The sequence below is a fragment of the Abrus precatorius genome, unplaced genomic scaffold (assembly GCF_003935025.1).
Source record: "Abrus precatorius isolate BTA unplaced genomic scaffold, Abrus_2018 Scaffold3, whole genome shotgun sequence".
Lineage (NCBI taxonomy): Eukaryota > Viridiplantae > Streptophyta > Magnoliopsida > Fabales > Fabaceae > Abrus > Abrus precatorius.
In genome coordinates, this window is record NW_020874373.1 from 14,605,748 (window position 1) to 14,622,495 (window position 16,748).

The 16,748-nt window shown below is 29.6% G+C and overlaps 1 protein-coding gene across 1 annotated transcript; it reads right to left on the reverse strand.

Annotated features, from left to right (window-relative positions):
* Positions 1–1,308: 1,308 nt before the first annotated feature.
* Positions 1,309–4,292, reverse strand: LOC113863459 (plant cysteine oxidase 2-like). Its single transcript, XM_027497049.1, has 5 exons — positions 3,896–4,292; positions 3,221–3,342; positions 2,939–3,098; positions 2,481–2,684; positions 1,309–1,618 (listed from the first exon to the last, which is right to left on the reverse strand). Exons 1-5 carry the CDS (start codon positions 4,128–4,130, stop codon positions 1,488–1,490), a joined length of 852 nt encoding a protein of 283 aa, XP_027352850.1. The 5' UTR covers positions 4,131–4,292; the 3' UTR covers positions 1,309–1,487.
* Positions 4,293–16,748: the final 12,456 nt, after the last annotated feature.

Below are 16,748 nucleotides of genomic sequence, written 5' to 3' on the forward strand. Positions count from 1 at the left end.
AGATAAGTATCTTATTGGTTTTTACCTTTTGTTTTATCAGCTATATATACACAGCTATCTGTATCATTTTATCCAGATTAATCAATCAATTTTCTTCATATAATATAGTATCAAGAATAATCATCCCTTGGTCATTTTGTGCTTCAGCTAAGGAAGATTATTCGAATTTCACCACTAAAACTTCAATCTGGGCTCATTCATCTGTTGCTGGTTCCATCTTCTGCCCAATTATTTGCTGTATGTTCATTAAACCTCTCCATTTAAGTTCCTTCCGCTCTTTTTTGGTTCTTCATGATATCCATGTCCCAACTTGAGGAAGGATCTTATCAGTTTTGACATTTTGTTTGTAGTTAGGTTGTTTATGTTAGGTTTTCTGTTCTCTCTTTTTTCCTATATCTATTATAACTTACCAGCCAGATGTACATAGCTGCTTGTATCATTTTTCTTAGACTAATCAACAATCATTTTTCTATTTCAGATAAAATAAAATATAATAAATCATGTTAGAAAAATAAGAAAATAAATAAATAGGTTTAAAAAAGGGTGAAGATAATTTTTACTGTAAAAATGTGAAGATAATTTTAAGTCTATAAATATTATCCAGACATTGATTAATCTTCAAAAAAAGTTAAGAGCTGCATTTTTTTATTATTAACTAAAATTTATTTTAAATTTAATTATTATTTTATATTTTTATAATTTTAATAAATTTTAATCAATAATTTAAAATATTTATAAAAAAAAACGTGTTCTTCAAACCGGTGTTGAGATTTTTTTAATTAAAGTTGACCCGACGAGATATCGTGATCTAGATATTTAACCAAGAAGGTTGAGACAGCACTAATCTATATAACGTTATACTTTATTAATATATTTATTATACATTAAATAAGATTTAAAATTATAAAAATAAATACGAATAATTAAAATTAAGAGACTGACATTATATAATTAAAATATAAAAACAAAAGGGTAACATTAATGAATTATTATAAAAGGAATAATTCATTATTTTATTAAATGTTGTAATTAATAATAGCATTATCTTCCCAAAAAATCTAGAGAAAAAAGCATAAATTTGACCCTATCTCCAAAAGTGTTGCCCCCTTGTCCCTATGAATGGTTTTCCTATGCGTACAAGACAGTCAAGCTAATTCATCGCTTTATTCAATAAAGTTGGTCTTTACAAACTGTAACCAAACCAAATGATATATCATAAATCGAAGTGATTGACATATGAACAAACCCAAGCCCATGGTTTTCCTTTACCTGACAATGAGTCTCATAATGTTGTATATTCCAACAAGCAAAAATGAAGGAATTATTATAGCTACACTTTCAACGAAATATTTAAGCACACTAAAGAACAAAAAGCCAACACGTGCATTCATTCCTTGAATATGGACACAAAGGTTTCGTGTTGGAAATTTTCTGTATATTATGTGGGTAGAGAGTTAGTACACAGTAGAATACATGTTTGATTGAAACTAAAAGGTTGTCTCAGTAATGGGAGGACCCAGATACTCAATGCCATCCATTTGAGAATTCTCTGGCATCTCAATTACTTCCAACCACGCGTAACTATCTTTTTCCTCTTTCACCTCACCCATCCTTTCATCTGCAGGATAAACCATTCATTAATGGTCAGAGACACACAACAATAATGTACAATTGTACCTCCTCAGACACTCAAATAAAGTCCTGACCAAAAAATTTAAAACTTAAATAAAGTAGACAAGTGGAGGTGCCACCTCATCAAATATGATCCTGATGCCCAAATGAAGTCACCAGACTTTATACCTATATGGAAAAATATTTTTTCTTTTACCATGAACTGAGATTTTTTATGGTATTTTTTATTTTGACAAATATTTTAAAGATATGTATATAGAAAAAGATTTAAAAATATAAAGATAATCGTGTGTGTATATTATACACAGGATCAAATTTTGATATTAAATAATACATCTGTATAAATATTATTTGTAAATTTTTAAATGTCATATACATAATATCAATTTTTAGATATTGAAATAATATAACTGTAAGAACGTACTGTGCATGCACATTGGAAAACGGTTGTTGTTCGCTTATGAAGGCTATATATTTGTAAGAGATAAAAAAATGATAAATGATGTGATATAATAAAAATAATAGTTTAAAAATTCTCTACAAATAAATATAAATCAAAACTTAACCATGTATATTCAGGACACTTTTATCTTTCTCATATTCAATATTGAGTCCACTTAATAATTGAATCAGTATGTTGATATAAGAATCTGCATAGGTGAAACTTGAAAAAGGAATGAAGAATTATAAGTAAAGGAAACATTTGAACACCATGGTTGACTGTAACAAAAACAAAAAAATTATTGTTATGAAAACATAGCAAAATGACATACTAGGAAAAAATATAAATGTGTTCTGGTAACAGTTGCTGATAGAATGGTTGTGTACAAAGAGAGAATGTTGCTTACTAGGAAAAGAAGCATAAGGGTGATCTCTGTAGTAGGAACAGTCTCGGCCATCTTCTTTGGAATAAGGAGGTCCAATGACATCAAGCACAGCACATGGAGTTATGGCTGTGAATTCATGGATGTTGCCTCCTGTCGTTGGATACAGCACAGAAGTGTCACACGGTGCTGTGAACACCTTATCAGCTTTTAATTTCGCCAATCTCACTGCAAAATCATAATCTCTGTGGGTCAACTTTCAAAAACAAAAAATGCTAATCGATACTAAAGTTAAAATATTAAAATGTAAATTATTTCATTACAAAATATTATATAATATTTAATGTATCTCAGAGTGATTCGTAATAAAAAAAAAAGTTTTCTTTTAATTAGGACTAGTTTGCAAGACCCTTCATAAACTAAGTACACACACCCCATCAATTAACTGTCATTCTTAAAGTGATAAAAGAGAGATAACCCACATTTAGATGGTTGCTGCAACGTGTTGTCAGAGGATTCAGGATCAACCCAATCGTAGGATTTAATGTGCATTACTCCTAATAGAAGCTTGCTGAAAACAGTCATGCCCGGGTGGTTATGAAGAGGAATGACTCCTCTTTCAGGTAGGAAAAAGATGCAGAGCTGTACATATACAAAAGGGGAAAAAATGCACATAATAATTAATCACACTAGCAATATTTGCATTGTGGAGTAGTGACTAGTGTGCAATGATAATAAAATCAATTAGAGCTTGCAACACTTACCGAGAAATCGTCACACTTGTACACGGTTGTGTATGTGACCCTTTGGTTCTGTTTGATTATATTTCCAGGCTTGAAAAATTGCAGATCTCTACTTAGACCCACATCTTCTGGCTTCATGTTATCTGAATTGTATTAAAGAATCAGAACAACACTTCAAAATATATAGGCAACCAGAGATTAATCATAAGTACGCAAATTCTAATTAAGAGAAAATAAATTGTAAATCCACATTACTTATAGAATATAAGTTCATATTATTTATGCACTTATAGAAGGAAGGAAACTGATCTATAGTTTTCAAACTAGCCTAAGGGAATGAAACACTCAATTCTATAGACCTTTAAGACGCAAATATATGCACGAAAAATATAGCTGAATTGATATTATTAATTCCTTCATTTTGGAAGGAAACAAAAACAAAATTAAACAATGAATTTAAAAACAAAACACCTACAACGGAAAGACAACTAGTTGGGGACCATCTAGCTTGTAATCTTATGCAATGAAATTCGGGGAAGTTGAGGTAAAATGCACAGCCACAACATGCAACGAAAATCACCAAAGAATCCAAGCATATCTAAAAACTGACCCCAAAACTTGGATAAGCATGCGACTAAATAGATCAGAGGAGACACTAAAATTTTTCTCATCAAATAACCAAACGATTAATCATACCAAGGATGTTGCACATTTTCTGAACATGTTGTGGTGAAGGAACAGTGCCAGCCGGGCCTCGGAAGGTTTCTCTGCATGAATCAAATAGCTCCCTAAGTGCCTTTGGAACGGTCAAAACTGGCCTCTTAACCCTGCGATAAGGTTTCCTCTTCTTGGCAATGACCCTTCTCACATAACCAACTTTGTTAACATGCCCAACTCTTTCTCTACCCTGATCCACCAAACTTGCCTCCATTTTAGTCCTTTAAAAATGTGAATTAACCAAACGAAGCCTTCTATGTGACTCCTCAATAAGCCTATATATAGTCCTTCACATGAACACAATTTTGCTTCAAGTGATGGAATGAAATAGTTAAGTAAGGTTGAAGAAGAGTGAATTGATATTTAGAGACAACAGTGCAAAAGTATGTGAAAGGCAGATAAGATGAAAATGTTGGAGATGATAGTTGTAATATATATTTATAGAGAGAGAGAGAGAATATTAAAGGGTTGAAAACTAGGGGCATGTGGCATGGTATTGTGGTAATGTTTTGTGTAATAAGAGTGGTGTAAATTAGCGGAAAGAAAAGAAAAAGCAAAAGCAGGGTTTTTGGTGCAGTTCCCTTCCCGCCCCCATAGATTGTTTGGAAACTGGCGGTTAAAGCGACCCCTGTTTTGTGGGTCAAGACGGTGAACTCAAAATCCATTTTACAAAAATCTCCACTTCCTTTCAACGTGTCAGTGTCTGTGGATCACTTTCCTTTATCCTCTGCTGCTTGGTTAAATTGTTAAAAATAAATTCTTTTTTTTTTTACTTAATTTTTATATTTATATTAAATTTATTTTTTTCTCTCAAACTGTATATAGACTCTCAAAGTGTAAAAGAAAAGTAATTCTATTATTTAAGCATATAATGTTATCTGTTTTTTTATTTTAAACTTTAATTTTTGTATATATCATTCTTCAAAATAAAAAATAATTTTTAAGCATGAATGCTAATTAGCGCTAATTAAAGAATTAGAAGTAAATATTTTTAACTAATATTTGAATATATTAATTAACAAGTTCTTTAATTTGATTTAAAGTATTTATAGAATATTAGAAAAAATATTTAAAATGTAAAACAGGTGCTTCTAGACTTTAGAAATGTAAATAAGTGAATCAATGAGATGGGTCTGGCCACAAAAATCAGCGTGCACTTGGGTTTATAAAAACTGAAAAAGAATAATGAAAAGAAGTCACAAGTGTCACCGATTTGGTTCCACACTTCATAGACCAATTATGCCAAGTGCCCTATTCTCTCCTACCTACAGAGATTGACCTTAAAATAATCATAGGAACTTTTTTCTTTTTTCCTGTTTATAGTTTGGCACCGCCATTGTTGTTTTTCTTTTAATAACATCTTTATATATCTATTCGGAAATAAAGAAGTTACACTGTCCACTGTGGAATTAATTTTAAAATAAAAAAATCAGAATAGCGAATTAGATTTTTTTTTATATTTTGAGAATGCATCTATATTTATTTTTATTTAATTATCTTAAAAATTATTAATAAAAGTAAATTAATATATATATATATATATATATATATATATATATATATAAAAGCAACGTTTAAAAGTGTTGTAAGTATGAATATTTTAATGGAAATGATAGTAAACACGTTACATTATGCAAGTCTACGATCATTTTTCACCAAAACATTTTATTGAATGATATATGGACATTGCTATCATTCACATAATATTCTCTTCCTAAAAGGGTATGATTTATCTGACTTCGGTAAACCAAGATAAACGTGGTAGGATTTGTAGGTTATTTACTTTCTTTCATCGCTTAAAATTGTAAGGCAAATTTACTTATATATAGTTGGAAAATTTTAAAATAATTTTTTAATTAAAAGTATTATTTGTGAATATTTTTTCATAATTTTAATATATATGTCTATGTTTTTTAATAAAAAAAATTATGTAACAAAAGATAAATAATAACTTTTTAATTTCCTAGTCAATACTTGAATAGCACTAATTAGCAAGTTTCTAATTATAAATGTGTAAAGAGGGAAGCTTGGGATGGGAAGGGGTACTTGGAGTCAGAATCAGAGGAAACGGTGGCACGTCTTATCTACTTTTCTGTGGATGGAAACTTTGCAAGTAATTATAGTTAACAGTTTCATTATCTCCCTACGTCAAATAATTATTTTTAACAAAATAAAAATTATCGCAAGTTAAATATAAAAAATTATTTTTCAATATCGTTAAACTTCGACTTTCCGTGCTAACATATCATACTGCATGAAACATGTGCATTGATGGAGAATAAAAACATAACACATGATATTTTATATTTGTATATATCATTGTTGATCCTACATTAATAGACAAGTATTTTTGCCCGTTTTATTGCACGTCCTATTTTAGAATTTAATTTAAATACATTAAATGTTATACTCATGTAATCATAATTACTATATCATTAAAAATTATTAAATTTTAATATAAAAATTATATTTATGATTTATTTTAATTAATTGAGAGTACATTCAAATTATATTATTTTATTTTTCAAAATTTAATAACAAAAATACTCTAAACTGGTCTGAATAGAAATTTATTTAAATAAAAAATAATATATATATATATATATATTAATTATAAACTATGATTAATTCTTTAAATTTCAATAATCATATAAATTTAATTTTTAGTTTTTATTATACTGTTTTTATGTATTTTTATTTAAACTTATATACATAATTTAATACTTTCAAGTAAATAGAAGTAGTAATTAGAATTGTTATCAAGTAATTTTAATATTTAATATTTTTTTTGCTAATGAACAGGACTAATCAGTCTAGATAACGTAAGACGACCTGTGTAAAATTATAATAACAAACTTCTAAAGAGTTCATACTAAGAAAAGAAAGTAAACTAAGAGGGACCTGATCAAAGTAAGAAATAATTTGGGCAGAATTTAAGCCAATTTTGGCAAGTACATCAACACTCCTATTTTCTTCTCTTAAAATATGCCTAAAAACAAAAGGTATACCCTTTAAAGTATTCCTAATTGTTGAAATCAGAAAAAAAAAATGGTTACAACTTTGAACACTTAACACTAATTGCAAGGCTTTATTAGAGTTTGATTCGATCCAAATAGCAGGAATGTTTATCAAATGAACTAACTATATATCAAAAAGTAATCCCTAAAATTCAGTATCAAAGGGAGCATAGATTCAGGCCTTTATAGAAATCCAGCAATAACCAGTCCCTAACTATCTCTTATTAGACCCCACAATCAGCACTTTTAAGGACCTGGGACACAGCTCCATCAGTATTCAGTTTTAGATGCCCCATGTGAGAGATATCATCTATCCTAAATCTAGACATCCTGCTGATGCTTAGTTGATTTATCCTTGCCCCTCAAACATGAATTCAAGTACTCAAATTCATAGCAAATTTTGTGATAAAAGGAGCTAGGAGAAATAACTGACTTTTGAAAGATGGAATTATTTCTTTACTTCCAAATATACCAAATTACAATATTAAATAAATTATGAAAATTGTTATAATGAGGATTAGATAAATTGGAGAAAAGCCAATCACAAAAACCCAAACTAAAAATGAAGCCCATTTTTTGGGTAGAATAAAATAATTTCAGATTTTTCTAGCAAACCAACATTGAAAAGAGGAGAACTAGTCATTTTCCTCTTACATCTTTCCTCATTAGCTAAAAGTCTACCATGAGCCACCTTCCATAAAAAAAGGGTAATTAGGGGCCCATCCTAATTCCAAACAGTTTTAAAAATATCATTAGTTAAGTTAGGATGGTGATAAGGAAAATGGTATAAGTTACAAGCAATTTAATGGAAAATAAGTAATTTTTCTATAGATTCTAGAAGACAATGTACTAGCCTCTCCTCTTATCAGGGGACTAAATCTGAGCAATGGAATCACAAATAGGGGTAGGAATAATTTCCTAATCCTATGCTAGTCCCAACTTCCTTGTTGAGAGAAAAGAGCAATTAAAGTGTCCAACTCCTCCTCAAGGACAGGCCTTAAAGCAAAGTTAGATAGGTTCTGGACATAAAGGATCCATCTCTCCTTCCAGAATTGGGCTAAGCACCCATCACCAACAATCCAACCCAAACCTTGGATAAAGGTATCGTAGACAGCAGATACATTTTTTGATAAATGAGAAGCCTTCAAGTTGTTACCTAAGGATTATTACCAATGTTAAAATTATACTTTGAATACATTACTTGGGCCCACAACTTATTGGGAGATTGAACTAATCTTCAAAGAAGTTTCATCATGTAGGTTTTATTTAATAGAGATAAATCCTTAAAACCCAGACCTCTTTTATTCTTAAGCTAACATATTGTCTCAGTTAATTAGATGACATTTTCTCTTCCCTAAAGAACCCTAAATGAATTTTTTTTGCAAATGTTATGGATTTCCTTACACATAGAATTAGGGATGAGCATTCTTTACATGATGTAGGAAAGGATAGATAAAAGGCAAGATTGAGCTAAAGTAACTATTCCAGCAAGGGATAAGGTGTTCATCTTCCACAAGGCCAACTTTTTCCTAATTTTCTCTAGAATTGAGGCAAAATCCTTCCTATCGGGTTTCTGATTTTTAATAGGAATACCTAAATAATTACCAAATTTACTAGAACTTTTAATACCAAGCCAATTGCTAATTCCCTGAACTACAATAGGGTCAATATTTTTTGAGAAGAAAATGGATGATTTATCATTATTAACAGAAAGGCTTGAGGCCAAACCAAATTCAGTTAGGACACTACGGATTATACTAGCTTGTTGTAGGTTAGCTTTGGCCACCCAAATAATCTCATTAGCAAAGAATAAGTGAGAAATTTTAGGGCCAATGATACTAAAGGAAAAGGGAACCCAATCTTACCCTGTAATCCTATCCTGGATCAAGTGAGCAAGTCTTTCTAGGAAAAGAATAAAAACATAGGGGCATATAGGGTCCCCTGCCTAATGCCTCTACCATGTCTAAAAGGCTCAGTAGTATTGTTATTCCAATTTATAGACATACACATTGAAGAGATACAATAATGAATAAGATTCACTAAGTTGGACTGTAGACCAATTTTCTAAAAAGTATTAACAATGAACTCTCATCTCAAATTATCATAAGCCTTCTTAAGATCAATTTTTAAGATCATAAAACCACTTTTTCCTTTTAATTTAGCAAAAGAATGCAGGAGCTATTACATAATAAGGGCATTATCAATGTCCTGTCTCCCTGACACAAAACTAGTTAGGTTAGGAGAAATTAGGTAAGGTAAGGACTCCCTAATCCTAATAGCTAAAAACTTAGTTATAATCTTATAACTCAAATTACAAAGAGAAATGAGTTTGAAATTTCTAATATGTTTAGGGTGTTCTAACTTTGGGATAGGGGTATTTGTAGTGTCATTGACTGCATGTATATTTTGAGGGTTATGAAAGACATTAGAGATAAAATGGAAAATAAAGGGAGCTAGTATATTCCATTGGCTTTTGAAGAATATAGCATGCAGCCCATCTAGGCAAGGAATTTATAATTCTCAATGCTAAACATGGAGGCTCTAACCTCCCCTATGGACAGAGAAGAATAAAGTCTATCTTTGTTATACTCTCTAAGTGGAGGAAAAGAAGTTATGTTGTTGACGTCAGGAGCAGCAGAAGGAGCATTATTAGTATATAAGTTTTTAAAGTTGGTCAAAGTCATGGATTTTAATTTTAAGGGGTCATACTCCTAATCATTATCATCATTTTTAGGAGCCTCAACTAAATTTCTCTGCCTATAGATAGCAACAGCCTTATGAAAATACTTATTATTTTTATCCTCTAATCTAATCCAATTAGATCTAAAATGGTGATACCAATATATTTCTTCTTGATCCAGAAGGTTCTGATAATCATTCCAAAGAGAAGACATCAACCTAGTCAGGAAAGGATTATTCTCATAGACTAGTTTATTAGAAATACCCTGAATTCTATTAAAAAAAACCTTTTTTTTATAAAAAAATATTTTCAAAAACAGATTTATTAGACTCAAAGATATTGAATTTAAATCTTAACTTGATTTTGAAAGTCTTTATGGGAGACCCATGAGGCTAGAAATTTGAAACCTCTACCCTAGAAATTTGAAACCTCTACCCCTATCTTTTAGGATATTTCTAGTTCTTATTTTAAGCCAGAGACCTAAGTGATTTGATTTTAATAAAGGGATATGAATGAGGGAACTAGTTGAAAATTTAAGTTTCTAAAGTTTATTAACAACAACTCTATCTATCCTTTCTTTTATATTCCCTCTTTGCCAAGTGAAAAGATTCCATTTGGCTTCCATATCCTAAAGGCCACAGGTATCCAAGCAGTCAACACACTCCTCCTAAATATAATGAATGTTAGTAGGACTACCTCCAACCTTTTCATATTCAAACAAAATTGAATTCGAGTCCCTAGCTACACACCAAGGGATACCTATATCTAAACTAAATTCATTTAACTCATGTCAGCAATTCACTCTATTTCGGACTAGCATATAAAAGATAAGAGAATCCAATCATCCTACCTAAGACTACTGATCTTTAAATGAATAAAGTACCTAGATATTTTCATAACAGAAGCTTGCACCTTGTTACAATTCTAGCAACACCAAATGTCACTAGAGAATCCAACATCAACCTTAATAGATTCATTTAAATTAATGTTTTTAATGACCCTATCAGCCTTCTTCATGCTAATCCTAGGTTACAATAAGGCTATAAAATCAAGATTATAAATGTTTATTAAGTCATTTATTAACCTTAAAAATGTCCTTCCTCCAACATCTCTACAGTTCCAAAAGAGACAATTCATGAAAGTAACAATTATAGAGAGGGATAACATCCTTAGGATGTTAGACTCTGCTATCACTATCAACTACAATTTGGATGTTACTTAAGTTGTCATGCCTTTCTTTACCATAAGTATCCAATTCCATATTTTGATTATTATTAGGGGGTCTCTCTAATGAGCATTGGTAAGCATCTTGTGGGTATTCCAATAATAAGTAGGGTTAAGACCAATTAAATTTTAAACTGAACTCACATAGTCTATATTATCTTGTAGTTCTTTCTGGATTCTATTCATTAGGAGCAAGGTATCTAAGCTGTCATGATCAACTTTATGCTGGCCACCTTCATTATTACAGGGTTCATTCAGATTGCCTAGTTATGGAATAACATCTCTTTCCTTATCCAAATTACTAGATTTAGCCTAATATTTTTTATTAACTTTCTTAAGATGGGTAAACCTTACACCATTATGTGATTTGAGTTCCAATTTAGCTATATGTAAGTCATTAATACAACTCTTGCTAGGACAATAAGGCCCAAAGGCTTGTTGAGGCTTAGGAGGACTATTTGAGTCCAAATCTTGAGCAAAGGCACCTAAAATACCAAACCTAGAGCTTGAATAAGTCTCTTTCCATTTTTCATTAGTGGCTAGGTTATTACTCAGCTGGGAATTGTCACGACCCCTTTTTATAAGGAACCGAGAACATTGTTTCTACATCACAAACTTATTTGAAATAAAGTATAGAAAATATAATTATGAAATTCTCTTCTCATTCAAAATAAAACAAAGTTTCTTACAACAAATATCCAACAGAACAACATAATATTACATTTAGTTCATAATATTCAAAAATACCTAAAATTATACTACGTAGCTCCCTCTACATGAGGTCTCAAAATATAGGAAAAAGGACTTTGATGCAATATTACTCGACCCCAGCTTCAATCATTTCTTCACTGGCCCCTCAGCCTGTGAAGTAGATGCAACACCTGCTACATCTGCTCACGTACCACCGTACGATCATCGCAGTACACACGCACACAACGACATAGAAAGAAATGAAAGGGTGAGCTTACAAAAAAAAAAAAAAATCATATATATAAAGTAAAATATTTCTCACAGCAATAGCCCCATGCATTTCCAGCCCATCTAATGCACAACATGAAAACGGTTTCCAACTGGTTTCACAGCCTAAGTAATCCAGAAGGAACAGAGCCGGTCCGGGAGCGACCCATTCCGGTATCTGGATCCAGACAGCACAGCACAGCAGCTCAGCATGAACTTACCGTTACACGTCTACCCACCTAAACATGTAACTCGGCTTTATAATGATGCAAAACATATATCTCAGCATGATGCACACTGCCAAAATTATTTTAACAGCTCAGCTAAGGCAAGTTTAAGATAGATCAGCCAAAATCTCAGCATTTTAAATCAATTAACAGCAGTTACAGCTTAGAAAATAGCTTTTATTCAGTAGATCTAACAAAAATCATATCAAAACATCTTAAAATAGCATATTAAACCGTTCAAAACGTAGTTCATATGTTAAAGTAAACTCCCCTTACCTCAGAACGACGATTCACACTAGATCTACCGAATATTACTTGTTTTATAGCAAGATTCACCGAAGATTTGGCTTTAGAACGAAGTTTCTCCTAAGAACACCATGAACTTCTATGAGAAAGAGAAGAAGAAGAGAAACGAACGGTAAATCTAGCTTCAAACTTAAAGAAACTTACTTCAAATCCTTCAGAATAGACGTAGGATCTCAGATCTGGCGAGAAATCTAAGTTTAGGAAGGTTTAGTATGAGAGAAATGGTAGTTTTTGGCCTTAGAACCTTTGAGAACCTTGGATAGGGGTGAAGAAATGAAAATTTCGTGTGAAGCTCCCTTTTTATAGAAAATTTTCGAAATTTACTGTTCACCGCCGGAATTTACTGTTCATCGCCGGAAACACTGTTCACTGTCTTACTGTTCACGCTGGAAACAGTGTTCAGAGCACTATTCATGCCAGAAAATACTGTACACGCAATGTACGCGTATGTGACGTCAGCCATGACGTCATGATGATGTCACTGATGACGTCAGCAGTCACTGTACATACGCGATTTTCACTGTTCATACACGGTTTGTTCGCGGTTTGCACTGTTCATAGGCGATTTTACTGTTCATCTGACACTGTTCATACGGTACTGTTCACTTTTTTTTTTTTTTTAAATAATTTCAAACTCCATCTAAATCTATTCCAATACCAAATAATCCTTCAATTAACATTGAACAAGTATAAAATATTATAGATTACTCAATAATAAATCTCTAGCCTGACAGGAATGATTGGGTTTCTTCCTAAAAGATTTTTTGGCTAACATCCAAGGGCCAAATTGGTCTGTATAATTTCTATTTATCCTCTCTTGACTACCTTGACTATACTCAAATGTTTTTTTCTTTTATCATAGCAAATTCTTTGTGCTGTTTTCCAGACTGCAATCTATCACTAGCCATTTGATAACTACTCTCGATGTTATATTTATGAGTTTCTGTGTAGATTTCTTGCCTATATTCATACCTTCCACAGTTAAAATAAATTAAGTGCAAACCTTTATATTCTACCTTAAATTCCTATCCTAGAACCCTAAAGAAGGAATAAGAATTTTTCTAAGGTTAATTTCTATACAAATTCTAGTAAAACTACTCCTGGCTAATAAGGATGTGTAAGGGTTAATTTTTAACATTGACCTCAGACAAGTTCTCACCTGCAACAAAAACTTTTCATTGTAAAGTTCTAAGGGTAAGTCAGGGATATGAATCCAAGTGACAATCTTTCTAAGATTATAGTCTTTGGGTCTGAAGAGGGGCCTCCATCTTTGAACAAGAAGGTAGTGTGGTTTAGAATAAGCCACGGTCCCTCAAATAAGACTCTCTTATAATCCTCTATGTTATTAAATTTAAAAAAAAAAGAACTCATTATTGAGATCTAGAATTTTTAGGAGACCATACTTTCCCCAAATATTATTTAATTTTTTACTTAAATAGTTAAAGCTTATAGTTTTATCTAGAAGTTTAACTATTAGAGTGGATTTCCACGGGGAACACCAGTTTTCATAATTGTCTAGGGGAATTTTTAAATTAGGGCATAAATCTAGATTTTTATCATGAATTTCATTCGATTAATCATTATCAAATATCATATTAAAATCTTCAAGAACATATTTCACTATTTCTTCTTCTCGTAGGACGAGATTTAGATCTTTATATTCAAGGACCTTATCTTTATAAGAAGGAAACTCAGATCTAATAGGTTTTGAACGCACCTGATCAACATGCATGTCCACTGAAATCACCTCCTGCATGTTCTCCCTCATCTCATCTAGTAGAGCTTCGTTGTTCACTTTCATCTTCTTTATACTTCTATTCATCTGATCTAACTCCTCAGTCAATCTTTTCTTAGCTGCCAATCGCTCCATCCTACAAAAGTCTTCCTAAAAGTGGCATCTTTTAAGACGACACCTTTGGACCCCCTTAATTTCCTGAGGCCCAACAACGTTCAACTTTAGAGAATAAAAAAAATATATGAAACATTAGGGCAAGAAGCCTTGTGAGAGACTCTCTCTTTTTCTTTTCCTGAAAAGTCAAGAAATGAATCTTGGAGCACGCGCACCTTTTCCATCCTTTTTATATAACTTTTAATACTTAATATTTTAGTTATATTTTAAAAATTTAAAAATTTATAGTTAATATTTCATAAAATATAATTTCATTAAATATAGAAAATAAATTCTTATTTGATGATTAATAAATATTATTGTCATAAAAAATGATCAAGTTAACAAATTAAAAAGTAAAATGTAATGTTTATGGTTGAATATTAAAATTTAAGTTCAATAAATTTCTTAGATACAAGTATATAGGTAATTTTCTATAATAAATTAACAACACTATTAATTATTTAACATAATTATAAAATATAAAATATATTAAAATGATATTATTAATACTGTTAGCAAATAAAGTAACATTAACCATTAATTGACTAACAAGTATAAATTCTACTGCCAACAAATTGTTAAGGCACATTGCTTTAAATTGGGTGGAAAACTATATTTAAATACAATAGTATTTATTTGAGTATCCTTTTTAGGACACCTATTTTATTATCTTTAAAGGACTTCTTCTGTATAATAAATAAAATAAATTTGAATTATATAATTATTAAATTAGATAAATATATTTACTTTTATAAATTTAACAAAATTCTATTCAATGTTTTTTAACATTATTTTAAATTTTCCTAATTTATAAATTACATACTAAATTAGAAAAATAAGCTTGATACACAATATAATACTATTATATAAATTAGAGGAGGCTCATATAAGATCTATACATATATATTTATATATCACTTTAAGTTGCGCAATTAAATTGTAAATAATTTTTCTTATGAACGTATATTTCATGTACGTGTGAATGACTAAAAAAATTCAAGGTTCATAATTAATTAGAATAAAAATATTTTTCTCATTCTTAAACCTATTCTAACCTCTTTGTTTCTATATTTTTTTATATAAAAAAATATATTAATATTCATAATATTTATATATCTTTTAAGATTATGAATATGATTTACATGCTTAAAATTAAGCTTGATCTATTAAAATAAATAAGTAACATTAATTTACTTTAATATTTTTTTTTATTTTCTACAATTTATGTTAAAATATATTAATAAAATTATTATTTTTTAAGACTTATAGATATTATTTTTTCAAAAAATTTATTAATCTAGTAAATAAAAGTTTGTAATAAAAAAATGAAAAATACTTACCTTCAATATTTTAAAAAATGAGTATTTATTAAATTAAGAATATGTATTTAAATATAGAATCAATATTTATTTAATTGATAGTTGTGAAAATATTAAAATAGATTCTTTTAACTATAATATTTAGATAATAAGTTTTATTATAGCAAGTTATTTATGTTCATGAAACTATTTCCTTTAGTACTCTTAAATCTAGTGCATATTTATTGAACACTTAATTTTATGAATAATTGCATTCCCACTTTATTTAAATTAAATAACTTATACTGTTTTAGATGCTAACTATTTAAAATTATGTTCTTAATTTTATGAATAATCACATTGTCTAATTTTATGTAAATTAAATAATTTATAAAATTTTAAATATTAAGTATTTGAAGTTATGAACATGTCTATATTTTTATCTATATAAAATACTTATACAAGGAAAATATAATTTTAGAAAAGTTGTTTTAATTTTTTTAGTAAGATATTTTTTAAAATATATGTATGTAAAGAATAAATTAGATTCTTTTTTCTTGAATTTTTTATTTTTATTAAGATTTATTTCATCCTAATTTAGTAAAATCCAGTCGTTTGGTTGGTAATTTAATCGAACTATTTTTACTAAAAATATTTTTATATTATTTAAATGTATTAAATATTTATTATATTGAAAATTGATATTGATATTATTTATCTTATTTTATTTAATATATTTTATTTGGTAGATACTGAAAATATGTTCTATTTTTTTTTAAATTAAGTCATTTTCTATTATTGGAATATATTTAGAATGGATAGGAATTAAGACAAAATCATACTCTTTTTTTTTCTTTAATAAATTACACTCATATTAGTTGTCACATGTCTTTATTCTCCTCCTTTTTAAGAAATATCCATAGATGACACGCTTTGTCATGTGTGTCATTCTAAATATTTTACTACAAAACAAATATTATCAATTTTAGTTAATTAGAACTTGCACTAGAACTTTGTCCCTTCTCCATAAATGTGCAACCAATCAAGGTTTATAGCTCCATGAGGTCATTTATGACTTACATTTTTTTAATTTCTAAATTTGAGACAAAAAACATGTACCTATAACATTTGTTTCATGTAGATAATTATTTGAATTTGGATACATATTCAACTTAAACTCCTAATTTCTAAGAGTTCAATTTTGTAATTCACTGACTTAGAATTGGACTCTA